Source organism: Mustela erminea, chromosome 2 (assembly GCF_009829155.1).
Source record: "Mustela erminea isolate mMusErm1 chromosome 2, mMusErm1.Pri, whole genome shotgun sequence".
In the NCBI taxonomy this organism is placed as follows: domain Eukaryota; kingdom Metazoa; phylum Chordata; class Mammalia; order Carnivora; family Mustelidae; genus Mustela; species Mustela erminea.
This window is the reverse complement of record NC_045615.1, coordinates 66,781,020-66,805,306: the sequence shown is the minus strand read 5'-3', so window position 1 is coordinate 66,805,306 and position 24,287 is coordinate 66,781,020. Positions and strand designations below refer to the sequence as shown.

The 24,287-nt window shown below is 39.5% G+C and overlaps 1 protein-coding gene across 2 annotated transcripts in view; it reads right to left on the bottom strand.

The window, feature by feature from the left end:
- EGF (epidermal growth factor) overlaps positions 1-15,956 on the bottom strand; it is a 97,725-nt gene extending 81,769 nt beyond the window's left edge. The window contains exon 1 of one of the 2 annotated variants that reach the window (XM_032333147.1): positions 15,350-15,956. In XM_032333147.1, the coding sequence (XP_032189038.1) occupies positions 15,350-15,476 (127 nt within the window). In that variant the 5' untranslated portion in view covers positions 15,477-15,956. The remainder of the gene's footprint in view (positions 1-15,349) is intronic. The other variant, XM_032333146.1, reaches the window with a different exon arrangement.
- Between the last annotated feature and the right edge of the window lie 8,331 nt (positions 15,957-24,287).

Below are 24,287 nucleotides of genomic sequence, written 5' to 3'. Positions count from 1 at the left end.
CTTGGGTTTTGAGAAGGCAGGACATTTTATTTCACTCTAAAAGTCCATCTCTATCTCCTGGCTTTTTGGTGTTGTTGTTGTTGTTTTTAATTACCGTACTTGAAAGGGCACATATTTAATTTGAGAGCAATCATAGCTTTCTTCTCAGCGTATTCATTACTGTCAACATTCAAGGCAGGTGAGAGAAACACCAAGTGACCCAGAAATAATACATCCGGAAAGGGGAGCCAGAGAGGTGAATTTAAATCTTAATTCTGTAAGACAAGCTCTGGGGCTCAATTTTGCTTCCTGGAATACCTGAGTGAAGTTTGCCACATAGTCCCACAGCGGTGGTGGACATGTGTCATCTAAAGCAGAAAGTAGCCTCTACCTAACCCTCAGCCTGATTCGTGTCATCAAGCTTAAGAGGTCCACTTCCAGGTTCTCAGGATACTGAGACTATAAGGTTCTAAAAAATTGTTTTGTTTCTTTTCAATAGGACTTCTCAGTTTTTAATGTGCCATGACACTTTTTGACACTCCAAGAAGGCAGGTGGTGAATATCACCAGAATAATAATAGCTGACATCTTGGGTGTTATCACTAGGGTAGCTCATTGGATGCATTATTTCATTTAATCGGGTAACACAGGGAGGTAGGGGCTCGGCATTTTCACCGTATAGAAGAAGAAACTGAAGTTTAGAGCAGTTAATTTGCCATAGTCATGTAGCCAATAAATAACAGATTTATATTATTTATAAATAATAAAGTTATATCTTTCTGGTCACAGAGTCTAGCTTTTAAACATCATGCTGTACTATTTATTTACAATTGAATTTAACAGGAACTCTTACCGGGCACTGTCTGATAGTTCAACTGTGTTAAGAAACCCATTCTAGGAAACACTGCTCTAGGCATGTTCACCCTACGGCCAGAGTCTCTGCATTCATGTTCCAGGAACTGATTAGAAAGTGGATCCCTTTAACAAAGGAGCCAAGAGCCTACAGTGAGAAAGGACAGTCTCTTTAATAAATAGTGTTGGGAAAACTCATACAGCCACATGCAAAAGAGTGAAACTATGCTACTGTTTATACCCTACACAAAAGTTAATTCCAAATAGATTAAAGACTTGGATGCAAGACCTGAAACCATAAAATTCCTAGAAGAAAACATAAGAGCTAAGCTTCTTAATGTTGGTCTAAGTGCCATCTTTGTGGATGAGACTCCAAAGGCAAGAGTAACAAAGGCAAAAATAAACAAATGGGACTACATCAAATAAAAAAGCTCTGCACACCACAGGAAAGCACCATCAACTGATAAGGTGACCTACTGAATGGGAGAAGATATTTGCAAAGCAGGTATCTGATAAGATGTAAATATGCAAAATGTACAGAGAACTACAACTCAACAACAAAAAACCAACCCTATTTAAAAGTAGGGAGAGAATTTGAGTCAACATTTCTCCGAAGGAGACCTAAAGATGGCCTAAAGACACATGAAAATATACTTGACATCACTAATTATGCTAGGGAAATGCAAATGGAAACCATGAGATAACACCTCACACCGGTCAGAATAGCTATTATCCAAAAGACAATGAATAGCAAGTGTAACAAATGTTGGTGAGGATGTGAAGAAAAAGGAAACTTCACACACTGTTGGGACTGTAAATTGGCACAGTCGCTAAAAAAAATCAGTAGGCAGATTCCTCAAAAAATTAAGAGTAGAACTACCATAGGAGCCAGCTATTCCATTTCTGGATATTTATCAAAACACAAAAATGTTAGTTCAAAAGATATATGCACCCCTATGTTTACTATAGCATTATTTACAATCACCACTGTAAGAAAACAAATGGAGTGGGGCACCTGGGTGGCTCAGTGGGTTGAGCCTCTGCCTTCGGCTCAGGTCATGGTCTCGGGGTCCTGAGGTCGAGCCCTGAGGTTGGCTCTCTGCTCGGCGGGGATCCTGCTTCCCCCTCTCTCTCTGCCTGCCTCCCTGCCTACTTGTGATCTCTCTCTCTGTGTCAAATAAATAAAATCTTTAAAAAACAAAAACAAAAACAAATGGAGTGTCCATCAATACATGAATGAATAAAGATATGGTACATAGATGTACAGAACGGAATATTACACAAAAAGTAACATCTCGCTATTTGTGACAGCATAGATGGACCTAGAGGGTATTGTGGTAAGCAAAAAGTCAGACAGAGAAATTTTACTCCTATCTGGAATGAGGAAGGAAGAACAGGAAAGGAAAGGAAAGGAAGAAGGAAAGGGAAGAGAAGAGAAGGAAAAAGAAAGGAAAGAAAAGAAAAAACAAAAAGAAAGAAAAGAAAAGGAAGAAAAAGGAAGGCGGGCAGGAGGGAGGCATAAAATAAAACAAACATAAATGCAGAGAACAGACTAGTGGTTACTAGAGGGGAAGGGAGTGAACCATTTGGGATGGATGGTAACTAGACTTGTGGTGGTGATGACTTCATTATATGCAGATGTCATATTATAAAGCTATACACCTGAAACTTACATCATCATCATAATAATAATGAGTTTTTAAAGTGGGTCCCTTTAAATGGATTCCTACAATTACATCATCTGGATAACTACATCTCTAATTTTATAATATATTGCACCCCATATATATATATTTCCTATATCTAATGTATTCCTTCCCCATTTTTAAAGCCAGTGGTGCAGACTCTTCAAATCTCTCCCCACCTACACTGTCTTCTTCCCCCTGCATGTTCCTGCCTCCCTCTTATAAGGACACTGATGATTACCTTTAGGATCCACCTAAATAGTCCAGGATATCCACCCCATTGCAGGATCACATTTGCAGAGTCCCTTTTGCCATATAAGGTAACATTTACAAGTTCCAGAAATTAAAACATAAGCATGGGCCGCATTCAGTCTATAACAATAACGTTGAGCATCTTTACATGGACTTAATTAGCATCCTTATATTCTCTTTGGTGAAGAAACTGCTTAAATCCTTTGCCTAGTTTTAGCTATGTTATTTGTTTTCTTATTGTCTCATTTGATTTTTAAAAAAAAAAACTTTGGATACAAGTGCTTTGTCAGATACATGAATTGCAAATGTTTTCTTCCAGCAGGCAGCATGCCTCTTCACCCTCTTGACACTGCCTTTGGCAGAGCCAAAGTTTTCATTTTGGTGAGGTACAATTTATCAACTTTTCCCCCCTCTTCTGTTTATCATGCTTTTGGTGTCATTTCTAAGAACTGTTAACCCCAAAACAAAGATTTCTCCTTTTTTTTTTCCCCTAAAAATTTTATAGTTTTACATCTTAAATTTAGATCTACGATCCATTTTGAGTTCATCTTTGCAAAGGTAGGTGGTTCAGGTTGAGGTTCATTATTTTGCTCATAGGTACCGACTGGGTCCTACATCATTTGTTGAAAAGACTATCCTTTCTCCACTGAATTGCTTTTGCACTTTTGTCAAAGATCAAATGACCATATTACCTCAAGTCCATTTCTGGACATTCTAGTCCATTCCATTAATTTATGCATCTATCTCTTGATTAATACTACAGCTCAGTGTAACTTTTTAAAAATTCATAAAAATGCAGTTTTATAGAACAGTGAATCCTGTTATAAGGTTCCTGTGCTGTAGGTAATCCCTCGTCTCAAATAAGCATGTTTGAATCTCTTTCATCCTGTCGGCATAAATTATGCTCAAATTCATTTAAAGACTGCTGCTACCAGACTAAACTGCTTTCACCAACATTAAAGCATTAGAAAAGTTTTTCCAGATGTTCACACATACCCACAAACACACACATGATAAGACTCAGAAATGCCCATTTTGATCTGTCTTCTGTGTTTTTCTACTATATTTCCTACTCTCTGCTGAACATTTCCAGCTGGTGATATCCCACAGTCCCAAAAGTCCCTGTGCATGTGAAAAATTGAGATTATGCAATACGTTCTGATTAGTTTATGTTTACTAAAAAGACTGAATATCACATAAGAATTAAAAAATTTGGCTTAAAGTTCAATGTTTTGATACTTTGATAGCTGTCAGAGACAAACATATTTCACAATTATATTTATATCAAATGGAAGAACTGCCTTCACTGGCTGTATACACAAAATCATAAAACACATCATTCACAGATTTTATTGAATTAGGCTAACAAATCTCTATCTTCCTAGATTTCAACCAGTAAATGAAAACTAACCAGAAGGTGTCATATTTTCTTTTTACCAATTAGAAAGAACAAAAATTATTTAGAAGTTTTTTTTTAAAGTTCCAAAAACTCTGCTCACAAGGTTGTTGTTGTTTTATAAGAGTGCAGACATAAGAATTTTTAATAGGTGGCATACTGACATTAGGTTGTTCAACAACCTAATCACATAACAATGGAGATTTTTCTAAACACCTGTCTTAAAGTGCTCTCTTCATACACAAGTTTCTTACAATCAGCAGTTACTTCCTCATGGTTAGAACATCACCTTCAGTTTGAAGGGGGAAAATGTCTGATTTTATTTTTTTGAGTAGCATACTAGTACCATCTATTTGTCATCACAGAAAAGGTAAGACAACAACAACAACAATACACTGAAACACTTATTCTTTTTTAAAAAGAAAACTATGGGGTCCTAAGTGGCTCAGTTGGTTAAGCGTCTGCCTTGGCCTCAGATCATGATCACAGGGTCCTGGGATCAAGCCCCACATCCGGCTCCCTGCTTGGCGGGAACCCTGTTTCTTCCTCTCCCACTCCTTCTCTTGCTGCCTGTCAAATAAATAAACAAAATCTTAAAAAAAAAAAAAAAAAAAAAAAGGAAGGAAGGAAGGAAAAGGAAAAGGAAAAGAAAACTATGTAATACCAGCTCTCTTGTGTGCTTTGCTTGAGGATGCTCTATGGCAAGCCTATGGAAAGAATAGGTTCATGGTTACTGCCCACCCCCACCCCACATCCAATACAAAGTATCACAAAGAATCCAGTTCAGTCTTGTTTTGGAGAAGTCAAGTCATCAGTGATACCCCACTGCACTTTATGCAGTTCTAGTTTCAATTTCTTGACAACACTGCTGCCCTGGGAGACTGCCAAGGACTGTGGTATAGGGCCCGCTGTGATCTTACCTAAGAATCTCTTTTGCTGATATGCCAGTAAATTCAATGGTTCCATTGGCACTGGGTACACTTCTACCACTTTTTTCATAACACATTTGTCAATAGATAAAGAAGTCATTGACTATGGGGAAAATTTCTTCTCTGATGCATTTTTCCTTTATTGGTTAATGAAAAAGTATTCATTCTTTGTGCATTTCATTGTTGAAACAAAGACGAATGCAAGAGTGGCTAAGATCACTAGCACTGAGACAGAAAGCCCCTGTTGATTGTTTCCCAGCACCACTAATTATTAGCTGTCTGACGTTTAGCTCATTACTTAACCTCTCTGCGTATTGGTTTCATCATCTTTAAATGGAGATGATAATAGTACTTACCTCATAGAATTATTATGAAAACTAAACAAATTATTTCATGCCACGTGCTTAGAATTTTTCCTCACATACAATGAGTAGTCATATAAGTGTTGACTATTACTTTCTGGAAAATGCCATAAGCCAAGCTATATTTAGAAACACCTTTATTTTTACTCAACTCCATAATTTTTATAATATTTTCTCTTCAAAATTTCGGTAATGCTTTCTGTGAAGTTTTCAACAGTGTTTGCTGACAAAAGAACACATTTTAATCTGTTGTTATGCGGTTTTCCATGTATTATTTTAGCTGTGTTCTACCACAGCAGGAAGCAGGAGAAATATGTATTTCACTAATAGTAAGAGGCTTTTCTATTTTTGCTGTAATGTCAGAAATCTTGAGAGCCTTCTAAATTTTTGTCATTAAGCTTAGTAAATAGAGTCCTATATATCCAAATTTTGAGCACATCTGTAAAAAGCAGAAAAAGTCATTTTGCATTCCTGGATACTCATATTAAAATATCTTGTCTGTCCTGAAGGCTTCATGTTACCGTTAGCTAACATTTCAAGGCAAAATTTACACTTGTGTGGTTCATCGCTAATATTAATAAACATAAATCCAGTTTTTGGACTATATTCTTATTAAATTTTTTCCTTATTTTTTTGTCAAGTCTAAAGAGACTTACATTGTTTTTGTCTCTTATGCAACCAAGAAAGAGCTTATTCTAGGAAAAAGAAAAGTGTCCTTCTGTCCTTCCCTCATTATTCTCTTGAGCTTGAATTAGTAGCATTGTCTGCAATCTTTAGTTCCTTTGCAGGAAGGTTTTTAAGCCACTTGTTGGATTTTGTCAAAGTTAGTATTGGTAAATCCAACTAATATGGTCTATAAGTCATCAGGTAAACACTCCACATCCAGCTCTCTGAGCTGGGAACCCCTCTGTCCCCTCAGGAGACCCTGGGCATTTAAATCAATGATATTAACACTGTCAGTCTAAACACATAATTGATGTTGAATAGACATTTGTTGAATTGATTTGAATTAACTTATTGGTATAATTTATATAAAAGGAAACTTTAGTCCTACTTTCAAGGTGCTTTAAATATAAACCACTAGACATATTAAGAGACTTAACCTAAACCAACCTAATATTATTAATACTTTTAGGTAAGGAGAACTAATCATTACACTGGCAGGCTTTCAACCATCAGTCATGGAAGGTGGCACATACATGGTAAATTTTATGAGTCCAGGATCCTGAGTTCAAAGTATTACAGAATCCTAGTGAATTACTTCGCCCCTCTGGATCTCAGCTTTTCAGCAGTAACAGGAGGCCGCTGGATACATGATCTTCTAGGTCTTTCTAATCTAACATTAACAATTCAATTCCTAACCTGCTGGTCTTACAGAATTCAATAGTTTCCTTGTCTGGAACATTTTGTGAAGAAGCCAAAGCTTGTGGTAAATTCATAAATAGATGCTATTCACCTTAACTCCTATTTTCTGTGAAATGTCTTCTTCTTTCTGCTTCTCTCAACTTCAAACACCAAGTTAATAATGTGTCACTATAAGCTCTACAAAAGGAAATAAAACCTTAACCTGAAAAAAACAATGCCCACCCTTGCCGTGACATATGCTTGGTCCTCTGGAGGGATTCTAGAAAATTCATCAACTGATTACATCTGGAAAAATATTATTGGAGGTACAAAATGTGGTGTGGATCTCATCTATAACTAACACAATTATCTTCTTCAACTGCCTTTAAAAGAATGTTTCCCAAACTGCAAAGTGAAACAAATAAATATTTGCCCATGGATACTACATTCTGAGCATACCTAAACAAATAGATAGAAACAAAAGAAAATTAAGCATTGGTCTCTAGATGTTTTCTGAGTCCAATTTCATTGTTCTTATTAATTCCACCCTGGCCAGTACTTAGTCCTAGGCCCCAGCTGCATGCATAGCTATAGAAATAGAGGGAAAAAAATGCTTCATACAATTTCTTCAGAATGTTGAAGGCAAATATGACAAATAGAATAATTACTTAGGAAAAAATAATGAATTGGGGATTTTGTGCCATACTTTATCATCAAGGATAATGACAAATCAGAGAAGAGTGGGTAAGATGATGGTGAGGCCTTGTTCATCCCAAGACACTAACTTCAGATTTCTTTAAGCATCATTACAAATTTGAAGAAATGGCATTAGAAAAATTTCACAAAGTGAAGATGTTCCTAATGTCGCAGCTTATGGTCTTTGGTACAAAGTAACAGCTAGTGTCTAGTGGAAACTCACTAAATCAGGCAAGATTGTAAGCACCTTACATGAATTAACTGACTCTTCATAAAATCCTATGAGGTAAGCAGGGGCAGCTCATATCAGCTACATAACGGAACCTTATCCATTTAAAAAGCTGAGACCTAACACAACCTGCCAGGCACAGCACATCGACAGAGGGTAGGGGAGGCTTTCATGCAAAATAAGACAACAAGCAAAGTGACACCAGAATCACCTGTCTGCAACTGCCCCTCATTTTTGGTGACAAGTTCAATTCACTTGGGTAATGCACCAACCACAACTCACTCTGCCTAAAATGTGTCCTTTGTTTCAAAAATGACATTTCATCCTCTCTGTCGGAAGTGATAAAATCTGGTCATTTCATGTGCATCGACCTGGTTTATGTTAAAGGGGGATATTCACGCACAGTGTGCTTCTTTTTGGCTTTCTTTTCCAGAAGACAATATATCAATATTGAAAGACACTATGGGCACTTGGGTGGCTCAGTCGGTTAAGCATGTGCCTTCAGCTCCAGTCATGATCCCAAGGTCCTGGGATTGAGCCCCACATCAGGCTCCCTGCTCAGTGGGGAGCCTGCTTCTCTCTCTCCCTCTGCCCCTCCCCCGCTTGTGCATGTGCTTTCTCTCTCTCTCATTCTCTCTCTTTCTCAAATAAATAAATAAAATCTGAAAGAAAGAAAGAACGAAAGAGAAAGAGAAAGAAAGAAAAAGGAAGGAAGGAAGGAAGGGAGAAAGAGGGTGCCTGGGTGGCTCAGTTGGTTAAGCGTCTGCCTTTGGCTCAGATCATGATCCCAGGGTCCTGGGATAGAGCCCCATGTTGGGCTCTCTGCTCAGCCGGGAGCCTGCTTCTCCCTCTCCCTCTGCCTACAGCTCCCCCTGCTTGTGCTCTCTCTCTCTGTCAAATAAATAGATAAAACCTTTAAAAAATAAAAAAAGTTAAATTTAAAAAAGAAAGACAGTCACCTATATCATATTTTCTTGGGCATTATTGGGTGCTTTTTAAATAACTTTTTTTTTTAGATTTTTTTAAAATTTATTTATTTGACAGACAGAGATCACAAGTAGGCAGAGAGGCAGGCAGTCTAGAGAGAGAGGGAAGCAGGTTCCCCGCTGAGCAGAGAGCCCGATGCGGGGCTGATCCCAGGACCCTGCGACCATGACCTGAGCTGAAGGCAGAGGCTTTAACCCACTGAGCCACCCAGGTTCCCTACTGGGTGCTTTTAAATGTATTAAAATTTTAGATGAAAATTTTTCTTCATATACCTTTTTTTTCTTCTTAGATGAAATTGCTGCCATGATTCATTAGGATAACCAGGACATATCAAAGTTTCAGTTTTTTCCAAATCTGCTTTCCAAAATACAATAAACTTTTGGATCCACTTAGAGCTTTTAAAATTCTCAACAATGTTGCTTGAATCTAAAAGATGTACATTTCCACATACTGGACAAATTAATGTTAAAGACAATAGCCTTTGCAGTCTCCCTGCAGACCAAGGAGAGGTTAAATTCCTTTCTGTTGCAAATTCTACAGTAAACAGAATAACTATATACTTCAGAGGGAGGGAGAAAAACACCAGAATATTCTGGTAGCTCTTGTCTCTGTGCCTGTTTTAACCCTCATAAGGGAAGGGCCTGTAATACACAGGATTGGTGTCAGCAGCTTCATAGTATCAACTTTGATCCTCTATCATTGATCTGTTTATACAAGGATGGAATCTACAGGAGAAGAAAGATCCTTCTTCAAGCTTTTGAAATTTTAACCAGAAAAGTATTGAAATAAAGAAAATACAATATTTCTCAACTGCCACACCATGTGCGGAAGAACTAGGCAGCTGCATGATGTTGTTGGGACTCTCTGTATCCTAGCAACCATCTATCCATAGAAAGAACCACCTCGTGAATGAAATCCACTTACATATACAAAGCTGATGAAGGCACACTGATAGGCTGTTCCGAAGGGAGGAAAGAAGGTAGTGCTTTTCTCTGAGCCCGCTATTCTCTCCTGTCACTGGGAGGGGGCTTGCAAATAAATCAACGATTACCATGAGTCATTGTCACAGGGGTCTGCTGGCTCTCAAATGCTTTCACCCTCACACAAATTCCAGGGGACTAAGTATCCTGGGAAATCCTTGGGAAACCCAGACACTGAGAGACATTAGCATGGTTAAGCCAGGCCTGGGAGAATCAGAAAACCAAGGTCATAAAGTGAAAACAGACACACACACCAACTCAAACTTCAGGCTTAGGAGGAAGGTCAAGAGGTGATGAGAGCACGAGTTTCTGCCTCGTATGTGGCTGAAACAACTGAAGTTTTCATACATTAACTAAATTCCTGCATCAAAGTGAGAGAGGAAAACTAAAGGGCTCCATAAAAATCTGCTTTTTGCTCCTCTTCCTGCTTCTATTCTTGCTCGGACCTGTACCCCGATTTTACACATACCTCATAGTAAAATAATATATGTCTTCCTTGTAAGGGGCAAGGAGTTAATGATTTCTTGAGAGTCTTCCAGCACAACAGATAACATCCAAGGAAGGACTGGGCAAGGACTGGGTGAGGCCTTCTTGTCCATATTCCAGACAACTGGGGTTAGACATCTAGGCGCCGAGACCCGCTAGCTCCAAGTAACTTATGGAGGACACCCAGGCCTTTGTCCTTGATCTGACCAGTTCCTGGATGCCTGGGAGGTAACGTGTACCAGACCACAATCCTCAGTAAAAACCCCAGACCCCAAGCAAATATGAGATTCTTCTTTTCCTTTTTGAGTCTCAAAGCCTCTGCCAGTACCTGTACTTTTTCTATATCTTCAATAACTCTTCTCTCACTCCCTCAAAGCTTTTGTTTGATTTTTGCCTTGCATATACCTAAGAACCCTCTTGGCTGGTCCTGGGGGACCCCTGCTGGGTTCTTGGACCCAGCCTGCCTACACCAAAAGAAAGCAATCAAAAAATACATGGAACAAATAAAAATAAAAACACAATGGTCCAAAATCTTTGGGATCCAGGAGCACCTGGATGGCTTAGTCAGCTAAATGTCTGACTCGATTCAGGTTCAGGTCATGATCTCAGGGCTGTGAGACCAAGCCCCACATCCTGCTCTGTACTCAGTAGGGAGTCTGCTTGAGATTCTCTCCCTCTCGCTCTCCCTCTGGCCCTCCCCCTGCTCATGTGCTCTCAAGTATACTTGCTCTCTCCCTCTCTCTCTCTCAAAATAAGTAAATAAATCTTTAAAAAAAATCTTTGGAATGTAGTAAAAGCTGCTACAAGAGAGAAGATTATGGCAATACAGACCTACCTCAAGAAGCAGGAAAAATTTCAAACAAACAACCTAACCTTATACCTAAAGGAGTTAAAAAAAAAAAGAGCAAACAAAACACAAAATCAGAAAGAAGGAGATAATGAAGATTAGAACAAAAGTAAATAAAACAGACTTAAAAAAAATAATAGATCAACAAAACCAGGAGCTAGCTCTTTGAAAAGAGCAATAAAATTGATAAGCCTCTAGCCAGACTCATTAAAAAGAGAGAGAGAGAGAGAGAGGGGACACAAATAAAATTAGAAATGAAAGAGGAGAAATAATAACCAACACCACAGAATTAGAGGAGTTATGAGAGAATATTATGAAAAATTATATGTTAAAAAATTGGGCAACCTGGAAGAAATCAATAAATTACTAGAAACATATAACCCTCAAAAGTGAATCAGGAAAAAATGGAAAATTTGAATGGATGGATTACCAGCAATAAAATTGAAGCAGTAATTAAAAAACTCCCAACAAACAAAAGTCCAGAACCAGATAGCTTCATGGCTGAATTCTACCAAACATTTAAAGAGTTAATATCTATGCTTCTTGGGGCACCTGGGTGGCTCAGTGGGTTAAGCCGCTGCCTTCGGCTCAGGTCATGATCTTAGGGTCCTGGGATGGAGCCCCGCATCGGGCTCTCTGCTCAGCAGGGAGCCTGCTTCCTCCTCTCTCTCTCTGCCTGCCTCTCTGCCTACTTGTGATCTCTCTCTGTCAAATAAATAAATAAAATCTTTAAAAAAAAAAATCTATGCTTCTTAAACTAGTCCAAAACATAGAAGATTCTGAATTTATGTGAGCCAAATTACTAGTCCATTTACTTTTAATGAAAAATAATTAGCTGTTCAATTCTGAACAAAAGCAAAGAATTCCCACCTTCCAACTTCTAAACTAAAATGTCAAATATTTGGACAACCACAACTTGTTCAAAATGTAAATTCATTTAAATAATTATTTTATTATTTCTTTATAAGCCCACAACAACTTTAAACATCTTAGAGAAACTGGTTCTAAATACAAGAAAAAAATATGCAAGAAATTTAAATAATCATTTTCAAATGGCTTGCTTTTGATACTGTTATTAAAATAAAATTATTACTGGTAAGAAATCTAGCAAGCAGATTTAATTGGTGCTTAGTGCAATTTTTATCAGTTGATGTCACACAGAAAGACAAACAGAATTGCAGTTCCACATGGACACTGACTAAAGTCAGTTTGATGTGTTCTTGTATTTTTAATAAACATTTCTTCTGATTACAAAAATACAAGTTATAAATGTTGAAATTATTTTGACTACTTTTTTTTTGACTACTTTTTTAATGTGGTAAAACCATCATCAAGTTTTTCAATGTGTCATTTTTTTCTGTGTGTAAAAAAAAAAAAAAAAGCAAATTTAATTATTGTAGAAGAAACCAAGCCCCATTTAGAAAATATTACTACTATTGCCACCAATAAAAATAAAGTTAACAATGATAAAAATACTGATAGCAGCTAAGACTTACTGAGAGCTAATTATATGCCAGGCTCTGTTTTATGCACTTTTTTTTTTTTTTTAAGCATTTCTTATGTATTAATTTAGTGGTCCTGGACCGAAGCTGTTCATTATGCCTGGTGAAATTGCCAAAGGAGAATAAAAAAGAAAATGGGGCCTGGATTGCACCCCCAGAAGAGACTCTGACCCAGATGGCCCTGGGTGGTAACCCAGACACTGGCGATTATAATGTATGGTCGGCATTGAAAACAAATACATTAACATAATCCTGACAACAATTTTGAGGGTGTTTTGCACTAAGGAAAAAATCTCTGTTTTGCACTAAGAAAAATGAGACTTGATTCACAAGCAGTAGAACTGGTATCCGAACCCCGGCCTGTCTCCAAAACTTAAGCTTTTTTACCACTAAGCTTGATGGCCCCTCAAAAGCCCCAAACCACTGAGTACTTGAGGGGGTGGTTTCATTCACATGGTATGTGTAGAAGATCATTTCTATAATTTCTTTGCAGTTAGATTAAAAAAAAAAAAAAAAACTTTTGTATAACCTTGGCTGAAAAAACAAACAAGATTCTGATCTTGGAATTACTCCGCTTTGCACAGGACTGGGAAACTGACCAAGCCTCAGCCAGTGCTGAAATCAAGGATCTCACTGTTTACGGCGAAGAGCGATCTTCCCAGTTGGCTAACTTAGTACCCCCAGATCCCTCCTGCAGCCAGCTGTCTCACGGTTGGCCTGTACTTCTTCCTCACCCTTTATTTACTAAGAAAGTTCAGACAAATAATACAGGTACACATGGCAAACAGGAAAAGTTCCTTTTTTCAACTGATTTTTCTCCTCCAGGGCAAACTTGAAAGTTCAGAAGCCACTTGCCAGCAGTTTTCCTTATTGCTCTTCTCACCTAACTCTAGCTCAAATATGGCTAATAAAATACTCATTCAATTAAAAAAAAAAAAAAAAAGAGGCAGGAAGGATGGTGGAAGGTAGAATGAAAAAACCCAATTCCGTGTTATCAAGTGGCTTACCCGGCTAGCAGTCACATGAATGACAACCTTGCACAAAGTAACCTGAACTTTGTCAAACCACAAAGCGTTCTTCCTGCTGGCCAGAGGTTGTCTGGCTCAATGCCAAAGGCAAGTAAAAAGGCCAGTAGAATTTAATTGGCAGAAAAATAGATAGCACTGTATCTATTTAGAGGGGAGGAATACTATCCTCTGAAATGCAGGGGGCACAGGGTGTGACCCGGGCAGTTATCGGCTAACATGAGATGTGGAGTGTAAAGCAGGGGGGTTTAAACCAGTGACTTGCAAGGAACAAGGGAGCAGAGGCAGAATCACCAAGTGGCATCCAGACATTCTACACTCTCTGGGGTCTGTGCCATGTCACAGGACTGTTCAAATAAGGCACCTCCTGGTATGACTTGATCAAAGGGTTTTAGTCAAGCCACGGAAGGGCCAAGGGACATTATTGAGCACCACCTGCAACCTCCATGCTGGGTGCATTTTATGTGTCATCTCACGCCATCCCCATGGCAATCCCGAAACGGGGGTATACTTAGTTCCCAGCAACAATCTAGTCTTGCTGAAGTATTCAATAGGTAGAATGGATTTGAAAGGAGGTGTGTTTGCTTCTAAAGCCTTCCACTCTGACCCAGTCCCGCTTGACTCACTGTCTCTAGCCTGGCCTTTAGGTTTACTTGGTGCAACCAGCCTTAGTGATGGCAGCTCTGAGCCACCTGGCAGGAGCAGCGAGGAGCCCAAGGCAGAGGCTCCTTTGCAAGCAGGAATCAGTCAGTTTGTTCCCTGAGCCTCTAAAGGTATGTGCAGCAGTTCATTTCTCTAAAATTTTGCTCTCTCAGATTCTGCTTCTTGACTGGCTCCTACCATCTCCCCTCACATACCATGCAGAAGGCAGAGCCTGCCTCGGGGCACTGGCCAACTAGTCTCAGAAAATTCTTTTGCCCCAGAGAGTCTCCAATCCACTTGACATAACTGTCCAAAAGTTTTTACTTCTGCTCCAACAGCTGAGGAACAGGTTCGTGGGGGCCTTTTGGGTGGAAGGTGGAGAGAAGGGAAGAAGGGGAAGCAGGAGTTGGGGGGAGAGAGAGATGTTTTTCAGACAAAGTTCTCAAGCATGATGATTCTTTGCGTCTGGTAAAAGTTCCATTTCTCCTTGATGGAAAACCCATTTAATATAGGAGGGGTGTGTGGCATACTGTCATTTCTTAGCAGTGCTCAAAGTTTCAATGCACCTGTTAGTCAAAAACTGAAGTTGCCCTCAGAGCTCAGAAACAGCAGGAGAGGCGAGAGGGGAGAGGAGGTTGAACTTGAAACTTGGCTTTCAAAATGACAGAACCACATTTGTTCCCTATTCCCTTCCCATTTTTCACCAGTGTTTTAGCAACTTCTGAGTTCTTATACAAAGTTATCAGAAAGAAGGATTTTTTTTAAACTTTATGGCTTATATAGAAACAGTTTCCCAAAAAAAATCCATCTGTTTCCCCAGCTTCCAATATAAAGCTGACTAGCCAAGTGAATAGATACTCCTCATGTCAGAATAAATACAGCAGTTTACATGAAAAGAAATGTTCAGTTACTTACAAATGAGACATATTCACTCAAACACACAAGAACAGTTTGAGAGCTGTGAATTTTTAGAGTTGGTAGCAGATTACCTCTCACAACCAGAAGGAAATGTACTTGCATTAGAGAACAAAAATTACCCAAATACACCCACCCAAAGACAAATCAGAAAAAAACACCCAAGTATACAAAACAGAATGGACAGGTATATGAAGGCAGTTTCTGGGAGGATATGAATTCCTTTTAATGAGATGACTTACCCACACAAGTAGAATTTCCCTTTCCTGAGGGAGAGGCTTCAGGGCAGTTCCAGTGTTCCAGGACTGAGAGACTAGCAGAACTACATTTAAAAACTACTGGCAACAGAATGACTAGGACGAGCAGCATAATCTTGATAGGCTTGAACCTTCAACAGAAAATCACTTGACTTTGCTTGAGCATAGCCCGGGCAGAGTGGGTACGTCTGACCCCAAGCGTGTCCCCCTGGGTTGGCCTGCAGCCCTGGGGCATCTTTCGCTCTGCTCCTTTGCTGTATAGTCTTCCAGCTCTTCCTTCTTCAACTCAAGACGGTGGCCTGCAGCCTGTCGGGGACCCCCAGGGCAAGATTTCTTTATCAAAATTCTTGGGAAGTCAGTAAGACATACCTGACACCCGTATGACAAATTTCACAGTTTCACGGCCGCTGACTTCTAGAGGCCTGCTGCTGACTTCCCTGTGACAGGCAGAGCAGTGTAGGCCGCGGTGAGAGAGAGAGGAAAAAAAGGAAAGTGATGGAAAGTTCCGACCGACCCTTGCTGAGGCTGAAAAAGAAGTACAGAGATAGGATTCTTCCCCAAACATAGTTTCTCTTTTTGCAAAGTAGAATGACTCCCTTTCCTTTTTAAAGCCCTTTTGGCTCCACCTCCTGTCTCCTTCAGTGACACTTGAGTGAGCCTCTGTTTGCAAATGTGCGTGTGGGCAATTGCTTGCTGCAGGAAAGCAGGGACGGCTGCCAGGGAGGAGATAACTGGCGACTCACCATAAATATTCCGGGCAGAACCAGGGAGAGAGCAATGAGGGGGCTGTGGAGTTGCTCCTGGTGTCTAGGAGGTACCTGTGGGAGAGTGGCTGTTTTCATACCTGGAGGGATGGCAACAAAGCTAAACCGGGCCACACACATCCATGGCGAACCACAGTGCGGATAATTAAGACTTGGAGTAATTGATCATTCACATGAGCCGTATTAGAACAAAATGTCAACACCAGCACACATTCCTGGAGCTTTATCTTTTTTTCTTTCTCCTGTATATTTTATAGCGGAATTTGAGAGATTATTCTTTCCAAATCAAAGGGAAATCCCTGAAGCCAAATGAAGAGATACAGTATGCACCGACACCTTTTCTTTCAGCATGAGCATAACAAAACATCAGAAGGGGCCAGGAGTGCAGGGAAAGGAGTGGGTTGTTATTACAGAGCCACGTTGGAAAAAATAAGCTAATGGTGCAGAATCTGGGAAGCACTGGAAATCCAGCACAGCTGACTGCTGTCCCTTCCCAGATAACTTAGGCTATCTTTTCACATATCGGGGGTAGAAAAGAAAAGCTTGAAGTACCCATTATTGCCCCCTCGGTTGTTTTGTCAGGAATGCACCCAGAAATAGGCAGCTCAGGCAAACCGTTTATACCACATTTGATGAACAATGGAATTTTCTTCTCGTTTACTTCACCCTGGGAAACAAGTTTTTGTTTAAGTTGCCCAGAGGTAGTGTTCCAAGTGCTAGTCAAAATGTAGATAAAGCGATAGTCACAACAGTCAAAGTAGTGAGCACCCATTCTGGGAGAGAAAAGGAAGAACTCCAAGCCTTTCACTCATATTTATGTCCTCATCATTCCTCTGATACTGGGTCACTTTCTGAAATGGCCAAAGTCAGGATTTCTCTGATTTTAGCCGGCCACAGCCAGACAGCTCTGATTTCTCACAAGAGAAGCAGACCCTGGCAGGCAGCAGAAGTCACATGGGGGAATATATGGAATATTCCATTGCTTTCTGGACTCACTTGGACTCGAAACTCAGAATGAATGTCCTCCAATAACCTGCACTAAGTTACTAACCTTGTTAAGCTTCCCCTTCAGCAGAATGCATTGCCAGTGTTACAGAGGACGAGGACTAGAAGGACAGTCAAGCACTGGGCTGAATTAGTGGAGAGAGGAGGAATGAATGATATGAGCACAGATATGAAGTAATCCACAACTATATTCTATTTGGATGTAGAGTCTCTTCTTATTTTTTGGTTGTAAGAAGGCTCACTTTCCTAATTACATGTGACCTGGGCTAACAGGGTCATTAATGTTGAGCATAAGCCCCTTAGGAGATGATGGAATCAGCATGGCTACGGTGGAAGTCAAGACTGGAGACTGATGTAAGAGATCAAGCTCAACTCATCCACAGAAAACCAGGGTTGCCCAGATAGCAAAACCTTAAACGAGAGCTACCCATGCTGAAAGGACTTGCAGAGATATTTTATTACTCCATATTCTTACTCCTAGATAAACCTGAACCTCTTCTGGGCAAATGAACATTGCCCATGTTTTAAAGGCGCCCAGAAATCAGTTGATGGGCCAAATACCCATTTTAGTTTCTGGGATTGAGTCAAATTAACTAATTCATCGGTTAATTAAACATCTATGTGTGCTAGAGCCCTGTACACAAAACAGAAGTCATGGCCCCCTAAGTTCAAGAGCTTGCTTAGGTGGATTAACAACAACAGAAGGTAGTTTGTGAGTATGAGCTAATGAAAGGCCAGTCACCAATGATTCCGGAGGTGTCAGGAAAGAAGGGGCAACTGTCGCAAACTGCAGACCAGAGCATGCAGTGAAGCTTCGGGAGATAAACAGGAAGTCTCACATCAGCGTGGAGAGGAGGAAAGCCAGATTGACCATAGGACGTGGAACGGGAATGGACAAAGAAAAATAAATGCTTATTTATGAGGTCCTTAGATCCTGAGGGGACAGAGATGGATGGGAGGAAACCCTGCTGGCAGGTCAGTAAGAGAACGGGGTATTAATGGCAAGGAGACAGCTCCAAATGTTTTTAAGCATAAGTGGACATCAGTGGGAGAAGGGAGGCTATTGGGAGACACGGTTATACGTGCTGGTCACCATTCTTACTCTGCAGATAAAATTTTCCTATTGAAGCACAAAGCACCTAATTCTCCTGGGTTACAGATTGCTGTATGCCCAACTGCTGTTCGTCATCACCATCACCACACCATCAACAGACTGTTCCCAAGGAGCCAGGCATAGGCGAAGTACATGCTTTATTCACATCACCTCCAATCTTCCCACCACCTCGCCATTCACAAATCAGGACACCAGAGATCAGAAAGTCTGAGAAATTTTCCCAGTATCACACCCATTTATGGAGGGCACGGACTCTAAAGTCATTATCGTCTCCTTGTTAACAGTGGTTTTGATAAGAAAATATTTATAGCAGCTTTATTCATAATCACCTAAGACTGGAAGAGACCAAGATGTCCTTCAAGAAAAGAATGGATAAATAAACTGTGGTATATCCATACAACAGAATATCACTCAGGAATAAACTGAACTGTCAAGCCATTAAAGACCTGAAGGAATCATAAATGCATATTGCTAAGTGAAAGAAGCCGATTTGAAAAGCTCCATACTGCATGAATTCAACTTTATAACATCCTGGAAAAAGTAAAACTCTGGAGACAGTAAAAAAGATCAGTGGTGGTCAGGGGTTAGGGCAAGGAGAAGTCAATAGGGGGAGCACAAAAGATTTTTAGGGCACTAAAACTATTCTGTAGGATACAACAGTGGTGGATACATGCCATTATACACTTATATATTTATCAAAGCACATACAATGTTCAACAACAAGAGTGAACTCTAAACTATGGACTTTAGTTAATAACAATATGCATCAATAGTGGCTCATCAATTGTAAGAAATGTAGAGCACCAAAGCAAGGTATTAATAATAGGGGAAAGAGGGGGGACTATGGGAATTCTCTGAAATTTCTGCAGTTTTTCTGTAAGCCTAAAACTGCTTTAATGAAAACGGTCTATTTTTTTAAGAAAAGGGAGTCACTATCTACCATCCAGTTAAGCAAAGCTATGCTCAATGCACAGATTAAGTAATGCCATGCTTCTACCAAATGAAATCAGATTTTAAAAAGCTCTTGGTAAACAAGAGTAAAAGAGGAATCCTGCCCATGCTCCATTTTTCAGCTAATTCCTACCCCAGTCACCTAGAAAGGTACCAAGTCTTCCTCTGACCAAGAGGAAGAAAACAGACTCCAGAAACTGGACAGACAAAAAAGAGCACAAAAATCCATAATCTATAATTCTATGAAGTAGCAGCAAAATTTAAAATTAAAAGAAAAGCTCATTTTAGACTGCACTGCATTTATTTACAGAATCTCAGCCTGTTCGTTTGCAACCTGAGGAGTTTCTTGGGTGAAATCTGAAACTGGCCCTGCACAGGAAGGGCGGGGAGAGACCAGAGAAAGGGGCAGAAAAACAAAACAAACAAAATAAAAACCCTCTCTCTGTCAAATAAATAAATAAAATCTTAAAAAAAAAAAAAATACTTAAAAGAAAGACCCAGTGGAGGTGCTGATTCATTATGGCTCAGGAGCTGATCTCAGGACCGTAAACTTGACCCCTCCGGGGGTTGGTGCTCTGCGCTGGGTGTGGAGCCTACTTAAAAGATTCTCTCTCCCACTCCCTCTGCACCTCCCCCCACTCTCTCCCTCTAAGAAAACAAACAAACAAATCAAAGACTAGGTGGAAAGTAGGTTTCCAGTAACATGGAATTTGGGGGCAACAAAAGTCTAAAAGGCCACAAAAGGGAAACAGCACCACTGCTTTCCTTGAATAATGGCTAATTACTTGCTTTTTTTTTTTTTTTTTTTTTGTCATTGTTAATCATTGAATCTGGGTTTTCCTCTGAATTCCAAACAGAGCATGTACCACACAATTTTAACATAAAGCACCTGCTTTTTACACACATTTTAGGATAAGCTAGGGAGGTGGCAGTTTTAATAAGCAAGGGGACTTACTTAGGAGGCTCGTCATAGGAGGTTGCCAGACCAGCGGGTCTCTGCACTCACTGGCCAGAAGCTTTAAAGTTTATATAGAAGCCTTAACCGGGTTCAATCACACACATCCCTCAGCGCCTCGCACTGCATTGCTCTCTCAAGGTTGCATCCTTGAAATGGCTCCGGTTACAGGAACAATGAGCGGAACGTACCTTCCAAGCCCAGGATTGGAGGTGGGGAGCCTCCCACTGCCTGGTCCACCTAGCGGGTCATCCGGCCTCAAGTCCTCCGGGTCACCTGCTCCGAGTATGACTTCTTCGCCGTGCTCTCAGGTATTTTTAACTTATAAAAATGTTAAGGGTTAGGGAAAGGACTCTGTTTTTTTTTTTTTTTTAATCATGCGTAATTCACGGTTTCCCCCCGACTTTCAGTTCCACTGAATCTATAGGAAGCGTAGTTCATGAAGTGTGGACTAGGCGTCCCTGCGTGGCGCCGTCAGCTAAGCCTCGGCCTGCGGCTCAGGTCCTGATCCCAGAGTCGTGGGGTCAGCCCCACGCTGGGCTCCGGGCGGAGGGAAGACTCTGCTTCTCCCTCTCCTTCAGCCCCTCGCTACTTCCTCCCCGCTCCTGTTCTTGCTCTCCTCTCTCTCAAATAAATCTTCATTTTTATTTATTTATTTATTTATTTTATTTTATTTTATTTTATTTATTATTTTTAAGACTGTTAGAAGGCTGACAGGAGCGCCTAGAGATGCTATAAACTTCATGTGATTAAAACTCCTTGCTTGGGATGCCTGGATGTCTCAGTCGGTTGAGCCTCTCGCTCTTGGTTTTGGCTCAGGTCATGATCTCGGGGTTCTCGGGTGTGGGATGGAGCCCCGCACTGGGCTCCGAGCTCAGCACAGAGTCCGCTGGAGGTTCTCTCTCCCTCTCCCCTTTCCTGGCCCCCGCTCCTGCTCTCCCTCTCAAACAAAAATTTAAAAAAACTACTTGCTGTATAACTGATGAAAATGTAAACCATAGTTTGCAATTCTTTCTTTGTCCTTATAATAGCTATAAGATATAGATATTTATAAGAACTAAAATATTTATTAGAATATTTATAAGAACTGAAATCTAAAATATTTATTAGAATATTTATAAGAACTGAAATAGTTCTTTCCTTTCGTCTCCCTCCAAGGACAGAAACTACTTGGGGGAAAATATCATAGTTTACCACCTGAAATTGGAAGGATGTACAAAGCAGATGGTGGAGAGACTTGAGTAAATGATATGTTTTAAGAATTTTAAATAACCAGAGAAACAAAATTAAGTTGCTTTCATTGGGTTTTCCCAGCTTGACTCACAATGGCGATGCATTCATTTTGTATTTTTATTAAAATAAAATTTATGTATAGGGTACAGATCATATGTATAAAATCTGAAGAGCTTTGGTAAACGTAGACACATTAAACCAACACAGTGACCAAGATGAAAAATGTTTCCGAAACCACCCACCTGTCCCCTGTGCTCCCTCCAGTCAGTCCCACCCACATCCACAGGCACACCTGGTTCTGATATTGTCACAGGTTAGTTTTGTCTGTTCGTGAACTTGATACGAATGCAGACATAGAGTCGTTTTGCTTTTGGATCTGACTTCTTTTGTTCAGTGGGTTTTTGACATTCATCCATCTTGCATGTATTAGTACTTCTTTTCTTTTTTATTGTAGGGCGAATTCTTTAGTATGTAGATATCACAATTTGTTGAACCATTCTCCTGTCCATGGACATTTGGATTGTTTTTGGGTGTGATCAAAATAAAAACAGTGGATGTTTTTATTTCTGTTCTGTTAATATCTAATTGCTGGTTCATAGGTTAAGTGTATGTTTAACTTCGTAAGAAGCTGCCACTTTTCTGAAGGGGCCGCTGGATTTTATACTCTCACCAGTAGTGTGTATCAGTTCTGGTTGTCTCATGTCCTCACCTACATCCCGTATTGTTCATCTTTTAAATTTTAAATACTATAATAATAACTTAATATTACATTACAATTTTAATTCGCCTTTCCCTGATAAATAATGGTGTTGACCATTTTTTTCTTATGTTAATTGATCATGCGTCTTTTGTGAGCTGTGTATTCATATCTTTTGCCGACTTCATTGGTTTTTTCATTTTTTTGTTTTATTGATTTATAGTTCTTTGTGTATTTTCTGGATATAAGTTCATACCGGTGTATTACAATATTTTCCCCTAGTCTGTGGCTTGTTCATTCATTTTCTTAATGGTTTCATTGATGAGCAAAATACTTTAATTCTGATGAAGTCCAAGTTACTCATTTTTTCTTTATGCTTACATTTTTTGTATGTGTTCTCTCTAATAATTTATCACCTATTCCAGGCTCAATATATTCTCCTGATTTTTTTCCTAGACACTTTCAGAGTTTTAGCATTTATGTTGGGATTTGTGATTCATCTTTGTTAATTTTTGTATATTACGTGAGGTTGGAATAGAAATTTATTTTTCTCCACATACATATTCAGTGAATATATAGTTCGATTCAGAAGAACCGAGATCTTAATGATATTAAGTCATCCAATCTATGGACATTATATATTTCTCCATTTATTTTAAGTCTTCTTAAATTTCTCTCATCAATGTTTTTCACATTTCAGTGTAGAACTTTATATATCTTTTGTTAAATTTATTTGTATTTTATGTTTTTAAATGTTCCTGTAAATGAATAATTTTTCAATTTTATTTTCCACTTGTTGTGGCTCTTTTATAGAAGTAAAATTGAGTTTCATACATCAACTTTGTATCCCACAACCTTGCTAAATAATTCATTATATAAGGAGTTTTTTCAGTGAGTCCAAAGCCTAATGTTTTACTCACGATACATAAGTCAGATTAAAAGTAAAATTAGAAGTCATGGTTTCTTTCTCAAATATCAGCTACCCTTGCTTGTAGTCAGCCAGTAGCCACCATAAGGAAGAAGACTGGAAAAGAAAACCTCTATCTGGCCCTATGAAAAGTAGACATTAATTCTGTTTTATGGAAGTTGAATTTGTGGTTAGAGAAATTCAGGATCCTGCCCAGAGTCTCAAAGCAATTGAGTAATGGAGATGCTATGAAGTGATTGAGACACATATACCCCAAGTCTGTCTGACTCTAGAGCTTATGCGTAAATGTCTAGTCTCTAGGACTTCTTTATTTTGCTAATGCTGCTAAAATGGGCACCCATCACTCCCATCCTCTGTGTCAGGTCCCGAGACCAGGGCACCAACAGGAAAATACGGGTTACCATATCCATCCTTCTGTTTCCTTTTGCCAACTTCTTGGTGTCTCCCTGCATTGAGAATTCCACCTGATAAGGTCCTCTGGCTGCTGGTTGTGCTGTTTGAGAAACGAAGTCTTCTTTTTCAGTGATCCGTAAAGATGTGCCTGGAAATTTAAAAAAAAAAAAAAGAGAGAGAGAGAGAGAAAGAGACAGCTATTACATTAATTAAAGATACCCTGATTATGAAGGAAGTTTAATTCAGTACTCCAGACAGGGAAGTCAAATGAGAATATCTGAAAACAACCTGAAGAATGAATGCAGGCATTTGTGGAATAACAACTAAATAATGTTATTCTAAACCCTACACAAAGACTTCATGTATATTAGAGAAAGAAAAGAGGAAGGGATTTAGCCACTTTCGCTGAGACCAAGACATCCTGGGGCAGTTGTTAAAATACCGAATCTCGGATCCTGTGATCATTCACCTGAAATAAATCTATGCCATGGAAAGGATTCATTCTCTTATAGGTCACCTGTGGCTCCAGTTTCCCTGGATCCATTCATGTATTCATTTTAGCCTTTTCATTAAATGTATCTCCTAAACCAAGAATAACAAAATAATACAACTGTGTCATTGTGCAGATAGAACTGCTTGTGCCTGGTATTTTTACACTATGCACCAGATTCTGACTGCCTGGTTTCTTAAAAGGAAAATTACCTTGTTTCCAGGGAGTTTGGGCACTAGGTGTAATCGTCATTTCTTAATCCTTTCAAGGGAAGATTACAAAATGAAATTGAGCTCACTGTGCATATTTACAAGTAAAGGCTCGGTCCTCCTACTATGTGTACTAAGGCAGAAAGAAGCACTGAGATTATCTTCTCTGGGCATCGGGCCACAA